At 29.0% G+C, this 17,619-nt stretch overlaps 1 protein-coding gene across 5 annotated transcripts in view; it reads right to left on the bottom strand.

Annotated features, from left to right (window-relative positions):
• Positions 1–16,295, bottom strand: part of LOC106461860 (sorting nexin-6-like) — a 38,378-nt gene extending 22,083 nt beyond the window's left edge. Inside the window, exons 1-9 of one of the 5 annotated variants that reach the window (XM_022388937.1) lie at positions 16,180–16,295; positions 12,403–12,454; positions 12,218–12,347; positions 10,218–10,319; positions 3,997–4,107; positions 2,731–2,852; positions 2,394–2,517; positions 895–993; positions 406–511 (exon numbers count right to left, since the gene is read on the bottom strand). In XM_022388937.1, the coding sequence (XP_022244645.1) occupies positions 406–511; positions 895–993; positions 2,394–2,517; positions 2,731–2,852; positions 3,997–4,107; positions 10,218–10,319; positions 12,218–12,283 (730 nt within the window). In that variant the 5' untranslated portion in view covers positions 12,284–12,347; positions 12,403–12,454; positions 16,180–16,295. Of the gene's footprint in view, positions 1–405; positions 512–894; positions 994–2,393; positions 2,518–2,730; positions 2,853–3,996; positions 4,108–10,217; positions 10,320–12,217; positions 12,348–12,402; positions 12,455–16,011; positions 16,140–16,179 lie in introns of those variants that run through there. The other 4 variants (XM_013921721.2, XM_013921722.2, XM_013921724.2 and 1 more) reach the window with 4 other exon arrangements.
• Between the last annotated feature and the right edge of the window lie 1,324 nt (positions 16,296–17,619).

Below are 17,619 nucleotides of genomic sequence, written 5' to 3'. Positions count from 1 at the left end.
GAAGTAGGTAAGGTAGTACGTAGTAAGTAATAGTAGTAGGAGTAATAATTAATTATTATTATTGTTGTGTGTGTGTGTGTGTGTGTGTGTGTGTGTGTGTGTGTGTGTGTGTGTGTGTGTGTGTGTGTGTGTGTCTTTAATAAGCTATTGCTACCAAAATTATATTTCATCCTGTATCTGTTAAAAAATTGGAAGTGCAACAAGATATCTAAATTTGGACATGAAATATTTTGGATGCTCATATGGAAAATGAAACTAATTGAACTTCAAATATTACACCGATTCATTTTACAACATGAAATTTCACAATAATCATGGTGTATTTTGGAAATCTGTAGTTTGTGCACAGCAATTTTTCTTTGACAAAAATTAGATTATTCTCTAAAACTACTTAATACAACTTACTTTTACGGCACCTTGTCATTCTATCTGCTTTCCAAGTAGCATCTTTCACTTGTGTATGGTATTCCATCAAAAAATTCTTCTCATGTTCAAAAAACTCATCCATATCCTGAAATGTATACATAGAATGGTATACAAACACATAGACAAATATTTACAATTTACTTCATCTGGACAAAAAAGTCCAAACATTAAATTTTAGAATACAAACTAGTTAAACTTATTTCATGCCTTGATTATATTTACTGTTTCTTTATTTTTAACACATTAACATCTTGACCTTATAATTGTGTAAGAAAGTATCAGATAAAGTCTAGATAACTCTGTGCTCACCTGAAGTAAAATGTATGATTGTTTTGGTACACTTTTAAAACCCAGAATCTGTATGTCCAAAAATCTATTCACTTACAGCTTTTAAAAGTTTTCTACCTAAAATCAAATTCAATTTAACGTTGCCCTATTTTTTTTTATGGTATTTATCTAAGTACTTACCTTTTGTGTTGTTGATAATAGCATGTCATCTGCTGATTCTTTAATATTACTAATGAGCCCAACAAATTTTTCTTTTTTGTTCTTTCCCCGAACAGATAACTGCATAAGAATCAACAAATATTTATATTTAAAGAACGATTTGAAAATCATAAATTTAATTGAAAATACAATTCTGCAATTTTACTATAAACAGCTTAAAATAGATCTAAACAATGTTTTTATTTTATTTTTATTTTTTATTCAGGAAATACTTAGCAGACTTTTTTTTAATGTAGCTGATGGAAAATCACATTGGCTAATACACAGCCTACTGAAATCATAATTTTCCAATTTGTTGCTAAGAGAAAGTTCGACTTTTATACACATAAAATCTAACAAAGCATGAAGAATAAAAATCACCTCACCGCCACAATGTTTGTGTATGAAATATAACGTAGTAGTATTCAAATCTTGAAATTAATACCAGCAAACTAGCAAATTGTCAGTTAGTGTTTCAGTTTTTAAAGAAATTGCTAGTACCAACTTCATAAAAATATATTAAAAGGGAGGAGGTTGGGAGTTAGAACTATATAAGAACTTTTATAGTAGAATGTACAGTCCTATTTAATATCTTTTAGTTCTATTCAATATTTTACAGTTCTATTCAATATTTTACAGTTCTATTCAATATTTTACAGTTCTATTCAATATTTTACAGTTCTATTTAATATCTTTTAGTTCTATTTAATATCTTTTAGTTCTATTTAATATCTTTTAGTTCTATTTAATATCTTTTAGTTCTATTTAATATCTTTTAGTTCTACTCAATATTTTATAGTTCTATTTAATATCTTTTTGTATAGATAGAAGTTGGGAGTTTAATTAGTAGAAATATTAGGGTAGTTTCAATCGGTTCATTTCTACTTTAAGAAATTTAAGGATAACTGGCTATAGACAGTGAAAGGCAGCAGAAGATGAGATGTGGGTGTAAGCACTTAGCGTCGTACCTTTATTTGATTGATTTATGATGACTAGGCCGACTAGATTGACATTTGGATTTTGTCTGATAGATGGGATATCCCCAATGCATTTGGGTGCTATTACCACAGACATTATCCATTATGACAATAAGTTGACAACCATGACTGATAACTAATGTGATATATATATATATATATAAACACACACACACACAGACATACATATTAACATTTTAATACACAAAACAATAAATTATGTCACAGCTACAGTTAATTTTAGAGAAGAATAATGTTGTTAGTAGCAATTTCTAATTTGTTAGTAAAAAATTAACTAGTAACCATTTGCTAATGCTTTCTTAAATTATAGTCAAGACTTGATGTTGAAATACATATGCCTTAGGTAATTATACACTTCTTTTAAGAATAAAATGTATATAATTTAGAGTGTGTCTGAAGACGAAACAACAAAATTATGCTACACTACAAGAAAAATTGAAATTAAATACACGAGAAACCTCAGTAATAAGAACAGGTACTTACATCCTTTTCATATTCTAAAAAAATTCGAAAAGTATGGTCCACTTTGAAAACTGGATGCCCAGCTAACCTCTGTAGAAATACTTCATGCATGGCTACAGTTTTTTTAAATGTTGCCAGGTACTCTCTGAAGTTAGAAAACAATTCTTGCTACTTAAATTTTTCTTTTAATACTAAGTGCTTTATTGATTAAACAACTCAATCAGTTTTATGGATACAAGTCCAATAGTTAAAGGTATAATTTAATTACTTTCCTTTTCAACTTTTCTATCTTAATAAATGGTCAAAACACAATACCATAACATTAATAATTTAAATGTTACAAAACAATTAAACATACGCTTCTAATTCTTGTTTCATTTTACTGAATTCTTCTTTTGTCATTGCTCCTTCTCCTTCACCAAGTTTCTGTAGTTTTTCTCTTGAAGCATCAAAGTCAGGACGTGGAGGAGCTGGAGGGATCTGGAATGACAAGGATCACTTACTGTTTCAAAATATTTAGGTCAAATAATGCAATAAAAGCATCTTGTTTTAAAGTTTCAGCAACTGCAGTTTAAAATTGTGTCTTAATAGCTATTTTCCATCATTTTATAAATGTTCCCATAATTTAAAAAAATTAGCATAGCAGAATCTGCAAATATGCGACTGAACAATTCAACAACAAAAAATCTTCAAGTACTTTTTTTTTTACACTTAATATTTAGCTAGTTGAACCAAAAATAGTTATCAACACAGACATTGTTTTTCTTCTGTATACACGTAACAATAAAAAGTTGCAGAATTATTTTGTCCGAGTTATGAGTTCATATGCTGTGATAAGTTAAGGTGAAATTGTTGAAGTTACTTTTAAAACTTTAATTTAAACAATATTGAAAGTTGTAATATTGTTCCATTTTACCAAAATACAACAAAGTGAAACAAATCAAGAATTTTAATTTCAAAAGCATTAATCCATTATGCTTCCAAAATTCTTAAAACCACTACTTTTTTTTTTTTTCTTACCTAATAAGACAAATTAAAATTACACAAAGACAAACTACTTACTTACTACTTAAAGAGCAAAAATTACAGAGCTAGTACAAATAATGTAAAAGCAAAAGTTAGACTTGGGTTTTTTTTTTTAAACACTGCAGAGTTCTTATTTACTATCACCTTTATATGAACAACAAAATTGTTAGAACTTTTGTTGTCAACTACCTTTCTTTCTTAATGCATTTATTTTTCAATATATATCAATGAGTAATAGCTACAATACATACCACATAACAAAATTTTCAGTTTTTCATGTTATCTATAAAAGATTTAGTCTCTAAGTATTCTAAATGACAGGAAACAAAGCAAAAGAAAATTTTGAAAGTTAAAAAATAAGTGTTTGCATTTCACAGTGTAAATCACAACCTATCATTTCTAACTTTATATAAATCTCAAGTTTTATTCAATTTATAGCCTGCAAGTATCAAATGTATCAGAAAATCATTAATATTTATGAAATGTCTAACACATGCAGACATATGATTGTACATAAAATATATTATAAAATCATTTCTCATGATACACAAGTTCACTCTTACTAAATTACATATAGCAGAACAAAAATACGACTTACAATAAAACCACAGTATTTTTCATTACTTTCTAAAGCATCATGTAGCCACAGAAACTCTTCATGTTGACGAACAACTGAAAATTCATTTTTCTGAAAATCTGGTAATGTTGTCTGTAAAATTGGAACAAATCTCTCTTAATTTTGTTTATTAAGAAAGTTATACATTTTAACATACATCTTTATTATAAAATTATATATTCCATCAAAAGGTCTTAGGGCTTGAGCAAGTTACATTAAAATAATTTGGAATATGCAAATCAGCAAGTCATGAGACATCCACAGCCATCATAGTCATCATGGTGGAATAGCATATATTAGAGCTACCTTTTGGCATTTCATAAATAATGTGATGCCACTAAAACTGATAACTTTTGAGATGGGTATGCAAGAGCCCTTTCCAACCAAAATATTCATACACTCAGATCATAAAAACATTCAAACTGGGGAATGTAGAATTTACAGGATGAGAATATTGCTTGTGCTTAATTGCATTGGAAACCAAAGAATATAGATCAACTTGGTGTACCAGAATAATCAAGAAAGAGAGCTGTAACAAGTTATTTTCAGCTTTGGTAAGCAAAGGGTAGCAGCTCGTAACAAGTAAGAATCCAGAAACACAAAGGTAAGTAGCAAAAGCTGTTAACATGCCCCAGGCAACACAATCAAGAATGATTTCCCCTCTGGAAATGAGGTCAACATGGTATGGAATTATCAGTCATACCTCCCATTCAACCATTGTATACCTCAAGCAACTGGAGAATGAAATATGTATTCATGGCGTTCCAAACAAAAGCATACAAGTCAAGTTATTCGATACAGTGCCTATGGTGTTCTCTGCAATCAGAATGTAGAAACGAGTGCTTAGAAACCATCATCCAAGTACACTAGGTGAATTATAGAAAGTATGCAGGTAGGACTAATGTATTTTGGACATGACAGCCTCTTAGTATGGAAACTATGCTGCAGGACTATTTTTAAAATGTATGATATTTGATAAAGTATGGACAGGTGTGACACAATTACTGCATTTATATGAGGAGGTTCCCAAATTATTTTCATGTAATGTACTCAAACTTATCTACATGTAAACCCATCCAGATACATGCAAGCTTTCAACTCTTGTTTAGCCAATTTTGAAAGAAGAAAGTCAAATACTCATTTTTTTCCCCATATTTCTGAAGTGGTTATATAAAAATGAGTTTTTTTATTGTAGTTTTTCAAATATTATTCACAAGTCAAAACTCTTTCTAACAAACTTTTATTTTATCACTAAATACTAAAATTTATTGCACCAGCAAAACTTTATCAAATACATAAAAAAATAATGAAAACCACCAATCTGTAAAATCAATTTTTCTAAACTGATACCTGGGAAACGTTTAGAAGTTATGATAACCCATTACTACAGTGTACTTCTACTTGAAATTTTCTTCTCCCAAGCAATGCTTAAAATTATATCAAAGGGTTTTCACACAGGATTTTTAAAATTAAATAAATTTCTCAATCTATATAATGTACCAGGGATTGAACCAGAATTTTTTAGGGGGAGCTTGCCTCCTCTAAGAAAATGAAGAATTTTTGAAGTTTCAAATCTCTCTGATGTTTGTAAGTCACTCCCATCTGAAGCAATAAGAAAAATTAATAACTAATACTTTCTGCAACCATCAAAACATCCTTGCCTACATTTGAAAAGCTGACTGTAAGAATGAGGATCTTGAATTGACCCTTGAAATCAACTTATGTCAAGTGATGTTCACAGATGAGCTAAGGAAAGTGATGGAAAGTTTGACAACCATACCACTGAAATGAGTTCTTTCAAACACCTCTGTTGTGTTTTAAATCAATCATAATATTTTGGAAAAAAAAGATCTTTTATGCCTTAAAGTTGGTACAGATCCCTCTCCATTCAGGAATAACAGCATAACTTATCCCGAAAAACTAATATTATTGCTACCACTTGCATCTCTACTTTTCTGTTTTTTTAATTTTTCTTTGATCTTTTTGGCATTTGCAAATGGGAGCCTGAACCCCTCTGGCTTCGTTACTGTGCAAAAACTAGATGTCATATGTAATATCTTATGCATTCTGTTATAATTTCAAACCAAGGAATTTTGTTGGTAGTAGAAATTTTATTGACTTTCTTTTAACTAGAATTCAGAGATTGCCTTGTTTTTTGTTTTTTTAAAGAGCTATATTTTCTTTTTTTTTAATCATCAAATTCATTAATATATAAATAATTTTTATATATTTCTTCCGTTATAATGCTGACCATATCTATCACGTAAATATGACAAATTAAACAACTGGACATTCATGTCAAGCTGATTACGTCAAACATTTTAATCTGCCTGTTTTGACCCCTTTACAGATTATTTAATACATTCATATGTTATACTTGCAAAAGTACTATATTTTTCTTGTCTCTTAGTCAAAAAAGATACTGTATTTTACATAAAAGCTCAACATTTTTCAGATATATGTGCTTTTAGATTGCTTCCAGACTTTCACATACAGGAAATCCATGGAAGCTATTTTTGGAAACTCAGTTTTGATTTTATATCTACTACAATTCAGTGCAATTAAGTTTAGAAATGTGTAGAGGTTTTGTCCTAATTACTTTCACTTGAAACAACCAGTGATGTTGGTATTGCCTGTAAATTGAGAGAGAGAATGTTGATTTTATGTATACACTTTATATCATCATACATTCTCTCAAGTGTAGAACAAAATCTCTTAAAAAAACAACAACATATAATTCAAACCCCTCTATCATTTAGAAGCATGCCCATCATTCAGTGAACTTGTTTACTTTTAGTCTTTGTTAAGAATTGTTAGATATACGTAACTGTTTCAGTTTGGCTTAATACAAGTTTATATAGTGCGAGTGTTAAATTTATTTATTTTGAGAAGCAATAGTTTATTGCAGGTTTGTTTATGTAACTGTTTATGATTCATACATTGTGTAGTTCAATAGTTATGAATTGTTGATTGTTATATTATTGCATCATGTTACTAGAACCTCCCAAGTTTTTCTCATTTCAATCGAGTATTATTGCATCATAACAACTCGTAGTGAGTGATACATTCTAGGCCTCTGGTGATGTATAAATACCCATTGAAAAATTAGTTTGAAAGATAGATTTAGATTGTGTTATTGTGAGTTTAGCCAAAAAGCGCATACAGTGGCAATTTTTAAAGTAAAATTATTACAAACTGTATTGTAATAACAGAGCAGGAAGAATAATTTGTCTTATCAAATTGTGTTCTACAGTAACTGAATAAACCTGTGTGTACTTTGACAAAGAAGAAACAATTACTTAAAGCTCTGTATACAACTGTGATAACCAACTGTGTAATGAACATTTGTATACACATTTGACGTGTTTTAAAACAAGTGGACTGTATGCTGTTTGTTTATTGTTGAAATTTATTGCCAAGTCCCAGACATCTACTGTAAAGAATCTGGCCCATACATAAAATCTGATAAGAATAAATATCATTTTTCACTTTATCTACATATCATATTCAGTATCGTTTCTGCAAAAATTCAATCAGAGTTAAAGAAATTCACTCGTACTTCAAAATACAATTACTAATATTTCTCTTGTCATTGCAGTTATTATTATTTTCATAAGGAAATTAACTCGATTAATTAGTATAATCAGTTACCTGTTAGTCACATCGAGTATTGTTATGTTAAATAATCTATTAACTGCAATTATGATTAAATCAATTAATGTCACAAAAATAATCAACTAATCAATATTGGTGTTTTTGATTATTCCAATTATCCAAGTAATAAAAATAATGCCATTATGACTTCAAATTATTATTTCTAATAAATGCAAGGTTGTTCAGCTTAATCAGTGTCATGACTCACAAATAATCAGTAATAATTGAAAACACTAATTTCTGTTAGTTATCTTGAATTATTCCAACAATCAATGTCTCATGAGAATAATCAATTAGTTAAATGTACTTGATTAATTAGCCAGACAATTAATTATTTATCAAATTCCACTAATTGCCCAGTTATACTTATAGATTTTGAAGAATAAAATTGAATTAAAAACATATCCCCTGTAATTTGAAAGTTCTTGTGAAAAATTGCCAAAATTAATTAAATATTTCTAAATGATGATCTACAGTAGAAGTAAGCTTATGAACACATCATTTTATCTGCATTTGAAATCACAAATTCATTAACTCAAAAAAAAATTAAATTAGGTATGTGTGACTATATTACCCTCAAATTAGACTTATTCTTATTCTGTTCACAGATTGTATTATATAATGAATAATTTTATGTTTTTTGACTGTTACAACACTCAATGTAAAATATCTGGTGGAATCAATCATATTCTATGTAAAATACAAAGAGAACCCAAGCAATAATCACTGAGATTAACTGCAATATTAATGGTATTTTGGTTTATTCTTTCTTTTATTTGACTTGTATTATTTTGGACCCTTTAAAAAAAAAATTCATGGATCCATAAACAATCTGGTGCATATCATTGCATGGCCCCCCTTAAGTAATTGAAGGATTAAATATTAGAAGTATTTTCCATTGTTACAAAGTTCTTGTCAACTTCATTTTTTTTCATAGTTTTTATGCTGTAATCTTTTATTCAGACATACTGTACAATAAACATACTACACAAGTAGGCAACTTACTAGTTATGTAATATGATATAAAAAATACAATTTTGATACTGATTAAAATGTCCATTAACTTAAAGTGAAATGTTAAACTATTTATTATTAAGTACAATTATTCAATCCTGATGTTAAATGATATCTTATGTCCACTTTGAGATAACATTTAAACTTTTCAAATAAAACAACAAAAGAAACTGGTGGCTAATATTTACACAGGTAATAACTTTCTTACAAGTGTTTTTGTTGTTGTTGAAAATAATCCAAATCTTGATACAATGTTTTAACAAGGCCTTGCCTCTGGATAACAAGTATCACAACAAATGATTTATTACTTTGAAAAATGCAAAGCTTCGCCCATCCTAATTAAAAGTTTTCAAAACAATATTTAGCATTTTTTCTACATATCTGTAAAGAATCTTTTGATCATCAAAAGGAAAACTTTTTTTTTGTTATTCCACTTAATTATGACTTTCAAACTCATCAAGCTAAAAAGATGTAATGAAAAACAAATGTTTTATGATGTATTTAGTGTTACTCATTAATCTTATGCTGTACAGCCTACAGAATAATATTTGTTTGAACTAGTCCTGCCATACAATCTATGGCATGGACTCACCTACCTTCCATATACCCTCACACAGATGTGCTTGTCTTGGCTTTCACAGAAGTTTTGGGATAAATCATTAGACTTCTCTGACACTTATTACTTTACTTCTGCAGTTATATATTGAAAAAAAAAAGGATCAACTATGTTTTCATTTGAACAAGAGGTTTCCCTCCCTATCATCCTAGAAAAATCTTAAACAGTGAATGTTGAACATTTATCCAAAATTGGATGCCTGTAAAGTGTGCACTGCATGTATGTATATTAAGACAAATAAGTTATGTAACCAAGAGCAACAAGCCTAAAAATGTTATGTAGGTGGTGTTTGAGTGTTACTAAAAGATAAATTAATAATACATCACAAAATTAAGGATTCTAGTGGTTTGAAACCATGTAACAAAAATCACATAATAAAAATTACAAAAAAATTTGCAAAAAGGGAATAAACACTGCTGCTGCAGAGAATATATTAATAAACTTCACAGTAACACCTTCTTCTACATAAAAAATAAAAGCTCTCATTCACATTGGATGTAAGTATTAAATGCATCTGTTTAACAAAATGTAAAGGAAGGGTCAAGTTACAAAAATATTTGTTTTTTTAACTTCCTAAAACTAAGTAAATGACAGAGAAAAATGTTTAGTTGCAAAAAAATATATAAATTTCAGGCCTTTCATAAAAAGAGATTCAATCTGTAGGTAGTGTTCCCAAAACAAAATTTAAAACTCAAAGTACAAGTTAGAAGCATGAAAAAACTATGGACCTACATATACGTAATGAAATACTGATGAGAAAAATAGATTTACAATGCTCAAAGATATTCAAACTTCACTTTCTCAATTTATAAAACAGAATATATTCAAATGGTTAAACATCTGTAATCCATAAAACACAGAAACAGTATTATCTACATTTACACTGTGTATGAGTAAGTAATGCAATAGTAAAGTTTACCTTTGTATGTACAGTAAATTTTACTTTGTCCCTTTCACTTAGGGCATCTGAGATATCAACAAGTAGTGACTGGTCAGTCAAATCCACTGTTTCTGATCGATTCTGAAAAATGGTATTTATTCTGATTGTAAATATTAATGAGAGATCCATTTGAAAATTTTATTTTCTAACTTAAATGCATATTTCATTTCAATAATTAATGAAATATATTTAACTTAGTGCTAAACTGCATCTTTTTAAGTGCCTACAAAAGAAAGAAATGCTTATTATTTTCAACATACACAAAATAAGATTTTAAATGCATCATTTTTCAATATTCCACATCAAACACAGTTGACTATACATTCACTTACATTTTTTTGTATTAAATAATATAACAATACTAATTTGAAGGTTGTATCTGGAAAACAAAACTACAAGAACATCCTTCAAACTTGCATGTACATGTATATACAATTTTACATTCCATCAATCAGTGGAATTGAACAGATCTCACCAAACATGGGGGCAGGGTAGGGTACATGTACTTATGATAAGTATTTATTATTGGACTTATGTCAGCAACTTTATCACAACTCCACACTTTTCAACACAAAAATTGTAAAGATATATTATACTGGTAACTAAACAGAAATGTCTGATTTTTCAAATATTTGTTTATACTATTATTTATCCATATACAGAAATCCTTTTCTTCAAGTTTTTTACACGTATTTAAGACTTAACATATGCGCTTTTTTAAATATGTTTTGTCACGTTTTTCAATGTTTCACAATGTTCTCTTCAGATTTTAGCCAATAAAATCATTTCTGGTAGTGATTTCTCAAAACTACAACATATTTTAACTCTTAAACAATAATTGTGTTAATTTGAAACTTGTTGCATGATGTTTTCTTGTATTACAAAAAAACTACTAGCTTCAATCATTTCAAGCTTAAGATGAAATTTGTACAATTTATTTGATTTCTACAAAATAAAATGTCACTTTCATATGTGACATTTATATGAATTCAAAGATTTCAAAGTTCAAAAATGTTTTACTGTTACGTTTTTTAAGGAAGTTAAAAATGTTACCTTTCTTGTAGATTTTAATTTCTGATTTTTATGTCTCCCTTTATTTTTGTAAAAACTTTCTAATCAATTTTTATTTTATAAAACTAAAAGTTATATCTATGAGCTTGTTCCATGAAAACATTTCTCTTCCTACTTATCACACTGCACCATCATAATTAAAATAAAGTAAAAATGATAGAGCAAATTTTTCATAAGCTTTAAAAACAAACCAAGACAGTAATTGTGGCAAAAGTTGTTCACAAACATCTTTTCCTCTAGCAACACTTCAAGTTAAGTTTTCATCACTTTGTTCTGATTTCAGAGAAAGTCTACAGTGAACTGGAAACCATATTGGCTTATACAGTTGAATAGAAAAAGAGCTTTCATTATGTATTTAAAATCACTAAGCTATGACAACTCAAAGCTGAGATATAGGTAATTACATCATACCATGACAACCAAAGCTGAGAAATAGTGATTGGCTAAAATCAATAAACTATACACCTGTATTGAAGTTACAAGGTTCAAGTTGGCATAGTTTTGTTTCAAATTATTCCAACTTTCTACCAAAGGGGCTACGAGTGCGGTATTATGCTCTCAAAAAAATTGAAAAATCAAACACTAATGTTTTCATTCAGAGCACAATGAAATCAACCAAAAATCAAAAATTGCATTTTTTTTATTTTTTTTATGTATATTACTAAATAAGTTTCAACTTAGTTTTTCATTTTTTGTGTATGAAAGAATGACCATAAATTTATTTTCTATATATTTTTTAATTCTACAGTAAAATTTTATCCTCTGGCAATGTGTGCACTCTGATAAGTACCAAAGAGTTGAGGACTCATTCAAATAATTCCAACCACATTCTTCTTTACGTACAAGTTTAAGAACAAAGTAAATGAAACCAAAACCTACAGAAAAAAAGATGACTACTGGTTCTTTACCTTTGATCCTGTGTCACTGTCAGGCATGGTGGTGATTTCGTCTGTTCCGTCTTGTAAGTTCAGCATATAGTTAATTCAAAAAGAAACAAATGCTTCATGTACTTCTTCCTATATAAAAATAAAAATAATTCTGAGCAAAATCCCATTTATAACTTTGATAATATTTAAAAAATATTCTTTCTTACCTGTGAATAACCTCCAATTTTGAAATTTTCTCTTCTCCTTCAACTGGCAAAACTGCAATAAATAAAATGTTTTACACATTCATTCATTATAACATCTCCAATATTTTTTTTAAGGTACAGCATTTTCCTTACTACTCTTATCCCTGTTCACATACGAAACCCTCCTTCAAAACTTCATTGTTTAAGCTACAAGGCTATTAGTCTTAATAATGAAGTTTTTTCTTCTTTCTTATTGACTTCCACAACTTTTGTAAACTCTGAATGACCTCCAATGTTTATTGTAAAATAGAAAAAGGACACACTGATTTTCCACATATTAGTGTGAATTGGTGAAAATTATGAAAGCCTCACTTACACTTCCTCATTAAAACCTCTCATCCAGTCTTACTTCCTTATGTACTTTATGTGCTTGGAACTTCACCAAATTCATTTAAACTCAAATTTGATAACCAAAAATAAATATTTCTAAATCCAAGCACCATTATATTATAAAGGATATTGATCTTTAAACTTGTCTTTTTTTCTTTTTTTATTAACAAACTTTTTTTTACATTGATTTAATAAATAACATCTTTTTAGTTATACTATTATATTGATTTTAGGGGTAAATACCATGCCTACAACCAGAGGATGAGTGGCACTAAGATTCAGGATATTGCAGGTTCTAGCACCCAAACCCTGGCCCTATTTGATCTTTCTTGCCAGCTGTCTTTTTTGGCATAAACCTGGATTTTTTAATTATGTCTTATAGAAAAGATATCCCCAATGATTCTAGGGGTAGTGCCAAATACATTTTAACTTCCCTAATAACCCTTTGCTTGTTTTTGTGCAATTATCTTTCCATACAAAATTGGCACTTTATGTATTTATTCATTACTGTTATACAGTACTGAATATCTGCCTATGTATACTTTCGATGCTGAGATAGTAAGTTCATTACCCCCATTTATATGCATATATATTTACCAAAATTTAATCACTTTAGTTACAATACATGATAATGAATGATCATTACCTCATATTTTAATAAAATGTACTTAACACCTAAGCCAATTTTATTCAGAAGATGATGTTGTAAGGGAAATAGAACATTTCTTTCCCAACATCTTGTGAAGTTTCTGTATGTAATTATTTTTAATTTTTCTAATTTGTATTCTTAGTTATATAGCTTATTTTGATTAGTTGTTGTTTTTTTTTAAGTTTCACTCTATATTTTCAGTTACATTGAAAATTAAGTTAGATTAAGAAAGTTATATGCAACTTAAAGTTACACTAAATGTTCACATTACACAATTATTTACATATTTTGTTTAGGTTAGTTATCTCTACAACTTTATGTTGAATAACGTAGTATTGGTGTTAAGATATGTTACTCCTCATATTCATAGTTTTTTGCTTTTTTCTTTTCTCAGTTCTATACACTAATTGTATGGTTTGATTATTAGTTTTTTGGTAAGTAGTGATAGTAAAAGGTCTATAATTTGTAGTGTGCATTAAAGGCAAAGAGTGGAATATCTTTCAAAACATTTGGTAAGACTAGTTTTCAAATGGATCGGAATGATTCCACAGAGTTTGCAGAACTTGCTTTAAGGACACTTGTAGAATTAAAGATTAAAAGAAAAAAATCTTCAAAGTTGCTGTTGATAAAGGTGGGGAAGGAAAAGGAAGTATTTATAGTAGGGATTCTCTCTCTCTTTAAGTATACTGAAAACTATATATATATATACACACACATACTGGAATTTGCAGGAAAACTATGATTGAACTTTGCTTGTTGAACACTAAATTTCAAGATATCATGAAGCACAGTTTAGTAGGGGTAACTAAAGTACATATTTTTTGTAGTGCATGTTAAAACTAACTGTGTGAGTAATTATATAATTGAAGATTTATCAACTATGTAAAAAAAACGAAGAGTCAAGAATAAAAATCAACGAATAGTTCTTTGACTTGTTAATTACGAATATGAAATTTTAGATATGCAATTATGAGGTTGTAGAGGTTATGAAAACGCAATTTGCAAACTGCACAATGGACAAAAGTATTTCTATTCTTCACATGAATATCATCTTACACTCCGACTTATCAGAGTTTGAGTAAGACTGACTTTGGCTTTTTAGATATATAGTGAGTACAAATACTTTGAGTATACACCCGATTTTTCTGTGTACAATACTTTTGTACATTTTACTCAAAGCTTGCCATATTTGTTGTAGATGCACAGAGCAAGTTCAGAATTATAGTCAACATTTCATCTCAAATACAAAGTCGATCCAAAAGACATACACATTTGGTTATGCAAGTTTTGAAATAACAGTGTTTACTGAAGAACTAAACACCTGTTAGTGACAGTATATACTATGCTGAGACAAAGATAACAAAATATCACCCTGTGATTCATACCATGAATTTTTGCAGGCAATGGACTAATAAATTAGTCTGTTATATTAAAAAAAAAGTATTAGCTGCAAATTGATAGAATGGAAAGAATTGGTCTGTTAGTACATTAGATGTGTTGGACATTACTGAATCTTGTTTAAATAAAGACAAAAAAAGATGCTACTTAAAAAAAATTTATGGTCTACTGTAGGTACCCTGAAAATGAAACAGGAAGAGGAGTGACTTTACTTGTAAAGCATCTAATCTAAGTTTATGTGAAAAAGAATGCCACTAAAAATAAGAAAACTTTTGAATGTATTTAGACTGAGGCTACTAACAATGATGAAAATGCTTACTGGCATTCTATAATAGTCACCTAACTAGATTATTAACAGTAATATGTAAAATTGGATTAGCTATAATGCAACAGTAAATGGCTCATTATTATTATTATAGGAGAAATTGACACTGTTTCTCCTCTTTAAAGTAGGCAGAAATTTTTAATGCTCACTTTACTGACTTTATTATACACCATTTACTTGCAGTGAGGAGCCATGTATTATAAAATGTTGAATTACATGCCTCATTACTGGTTGGAGATGGCTTGAATGGGTAATGAAGAAAAACTTTAATATAAGTTTAACATAACAGCAACTGTACAACCATTATTAGTCTCAAAGTGGGTTCCTTGTCATCGAATTTACATGCCTCATTGTAAATGGTTTCCAGAAAAAAAGGTGAAATCACTAATTTCTACATAATTTATATAAGGAATTTAACATATATTAATTGCAATATTCATGGCACCAGTATTTTAGTTTTATTATGTTAATGTGAAACTTGAAAGTCATTGCTCCACATACAATTTAGTGCATAATTAGTTTCAAAGAATATGTTTAAAAACCCAATGGGTTATGAACTCCATTGGTAATACAACTGCGAAACCAGAAAAAATGCTTTCTTATTCAGCAAAAGATTAAACAAAAAAGGAAACTGTCTATACATTAATTTTTTTTATTAATCTTATTACTGAAAAGAATATGATTAGAAATGTGGTTCTTTAGGAGTTTGAAAACAGGTCAATCAAAATTTTCCATCAAAAATTTTCGCGAGAAATTATTTTACTAAATAGTAGTTTACAACAACCAGCCCTGCGCATACAAGAACTTTGTATTTAACAGTAAATAACAACCCTGTAGTACACAGCAAACTTCTTATATTGAAACTTACCGTCTACTACGATTTAGATGTCGGAGTAAACTCAGCCTGTATTTTATTTTCAATTATGTTTAGACGAGCAATTATTCAATGACATAGATACGAAAACCTCTTGCACATAACTCTATTTTACACAAATAACAGTTCACCAAACTCACGAATACAAAAAAAATAATCTACCTTTTTTTCTCAGAACGATACACTCATGTCTCATCAATCTAACAAGTAACTTAGAAAGCTCTATCGACACCTTATTCATATGTACGCCCCTCGCTTTCGCCGAAAATACGTCACGTGCGATAGTAAAACAACCCATGCCATCAAATTCTTACTTCCTCATAATACTTTTATCTTTTTTTTTCGATGGTATAGCTTTACTGAATAAAACCACGCAAATCAATAACTCCTTATTGCTGTGCCAATATATTTTATGATTAATAATTTTCATTTAACTCCCAAAAATACTAAAATTGACTTGTCCAATATATTTATGTGATTTTTAAATTTGTTTCTTGCAAAAGGTAGGATTATTGGCCCATATGTCGAAATATTTCGTATTTTAAGTATAAGCGCTTATTTTTGTCAACATTTTATTTACGACTTTACTTTGTAATAGCTAATAATAACAAGATAATTGTTTTTATTACATTTGGTATACCAAATTCGTACGAGAGAATCCAAAAGATCCAAAGCGCTAGAAGCAAACAGTGAAAGTCAAAATTTACCTCTAAGTCAAAAAAGAATTACACAACAATAAGTAAAAACTAGGTAAGTTTATAATTAAGTAACCGTGCTTTAAATACTGTTGATTAATGTTCATCAAACTAAAAAAATATATCTTAGTTATGCATCAAAGAGATAAGAAAGCCTCAATATTTATTCAAACTCTATAAAATATGTATACTGGTAATAGTGTAAAAATTGAGGGTTCGAAGTACTCGCCCTGAAGAACAAACTATAAATAACTGATCAGACTAAAGTAAAAATGTTCATCAAACAAACACTCATTTTTAATGACACTGTGTCCCAATAAGCTTGTATCGAACTTGGACCATTAACAATCTAAACACATGTGTGGGCAGCAATTTATTCGTTCTTTTTACTAATGTTTAACTTTAAAGGATAAAATACATAGTGACGATTTTAAAAACTTCAGCACGAGGTTATAAAGTACAACTAACCTAGACACTCAGAATATCGATCACAAGCAACCTCCATCAAAATTTAGAATTATTATTGAATAAGTTCCAGGCATTTGCCAAAACCCTAATCTAGCCATATAAATTAAATGCTACCGATCAAATATTGTACAACAATTTACAAATGACTCGCTAAAAATGTTTTGTTTTTACGAAAAACTATGGTATTGTTACGTCTCTGGTCGTTAGTTAATTTTCCGTAAAAATTCTTTCCGAAGAAACTTTACCGATACAAGTCCTTTCTTAAATAAAACTGGTTTATTCTTTCTGAATACAACTTTGCAATACACTTAATTCACAACAAACGTCTCATGTGCTCGACTCAACTGTCAATTACAAACACATTGTTGCCGTCACTTCTTGGCGACTTATATATACAAGACTACTGCATATCTAGTAGCCTCTCGAGACTTCAGAAAGG

The sequence above is a fragment of the Limulus polyphemus genome, unplaced genomic scaffold (assembly GCF_000517525.1).
Source record: "Limulus polyphemus unplaced genomic scaffold, Limulus_polyphemus-2.1.2 Scaffold1046, whole genome shotgun sequence".
Taxonomy (NCBI): domain Eukaryota; kingdom Metazoa; phylum Arthropoda; class Merostomata; order Xiphosura; family Limulidae; genus Limulus; species Limulus polyphemus.
The sequence above is the reverse complement of the archived record's forward strand: the minus strand, read 5'-3'. Positions and strand labels throughout refer to the sequence as shown.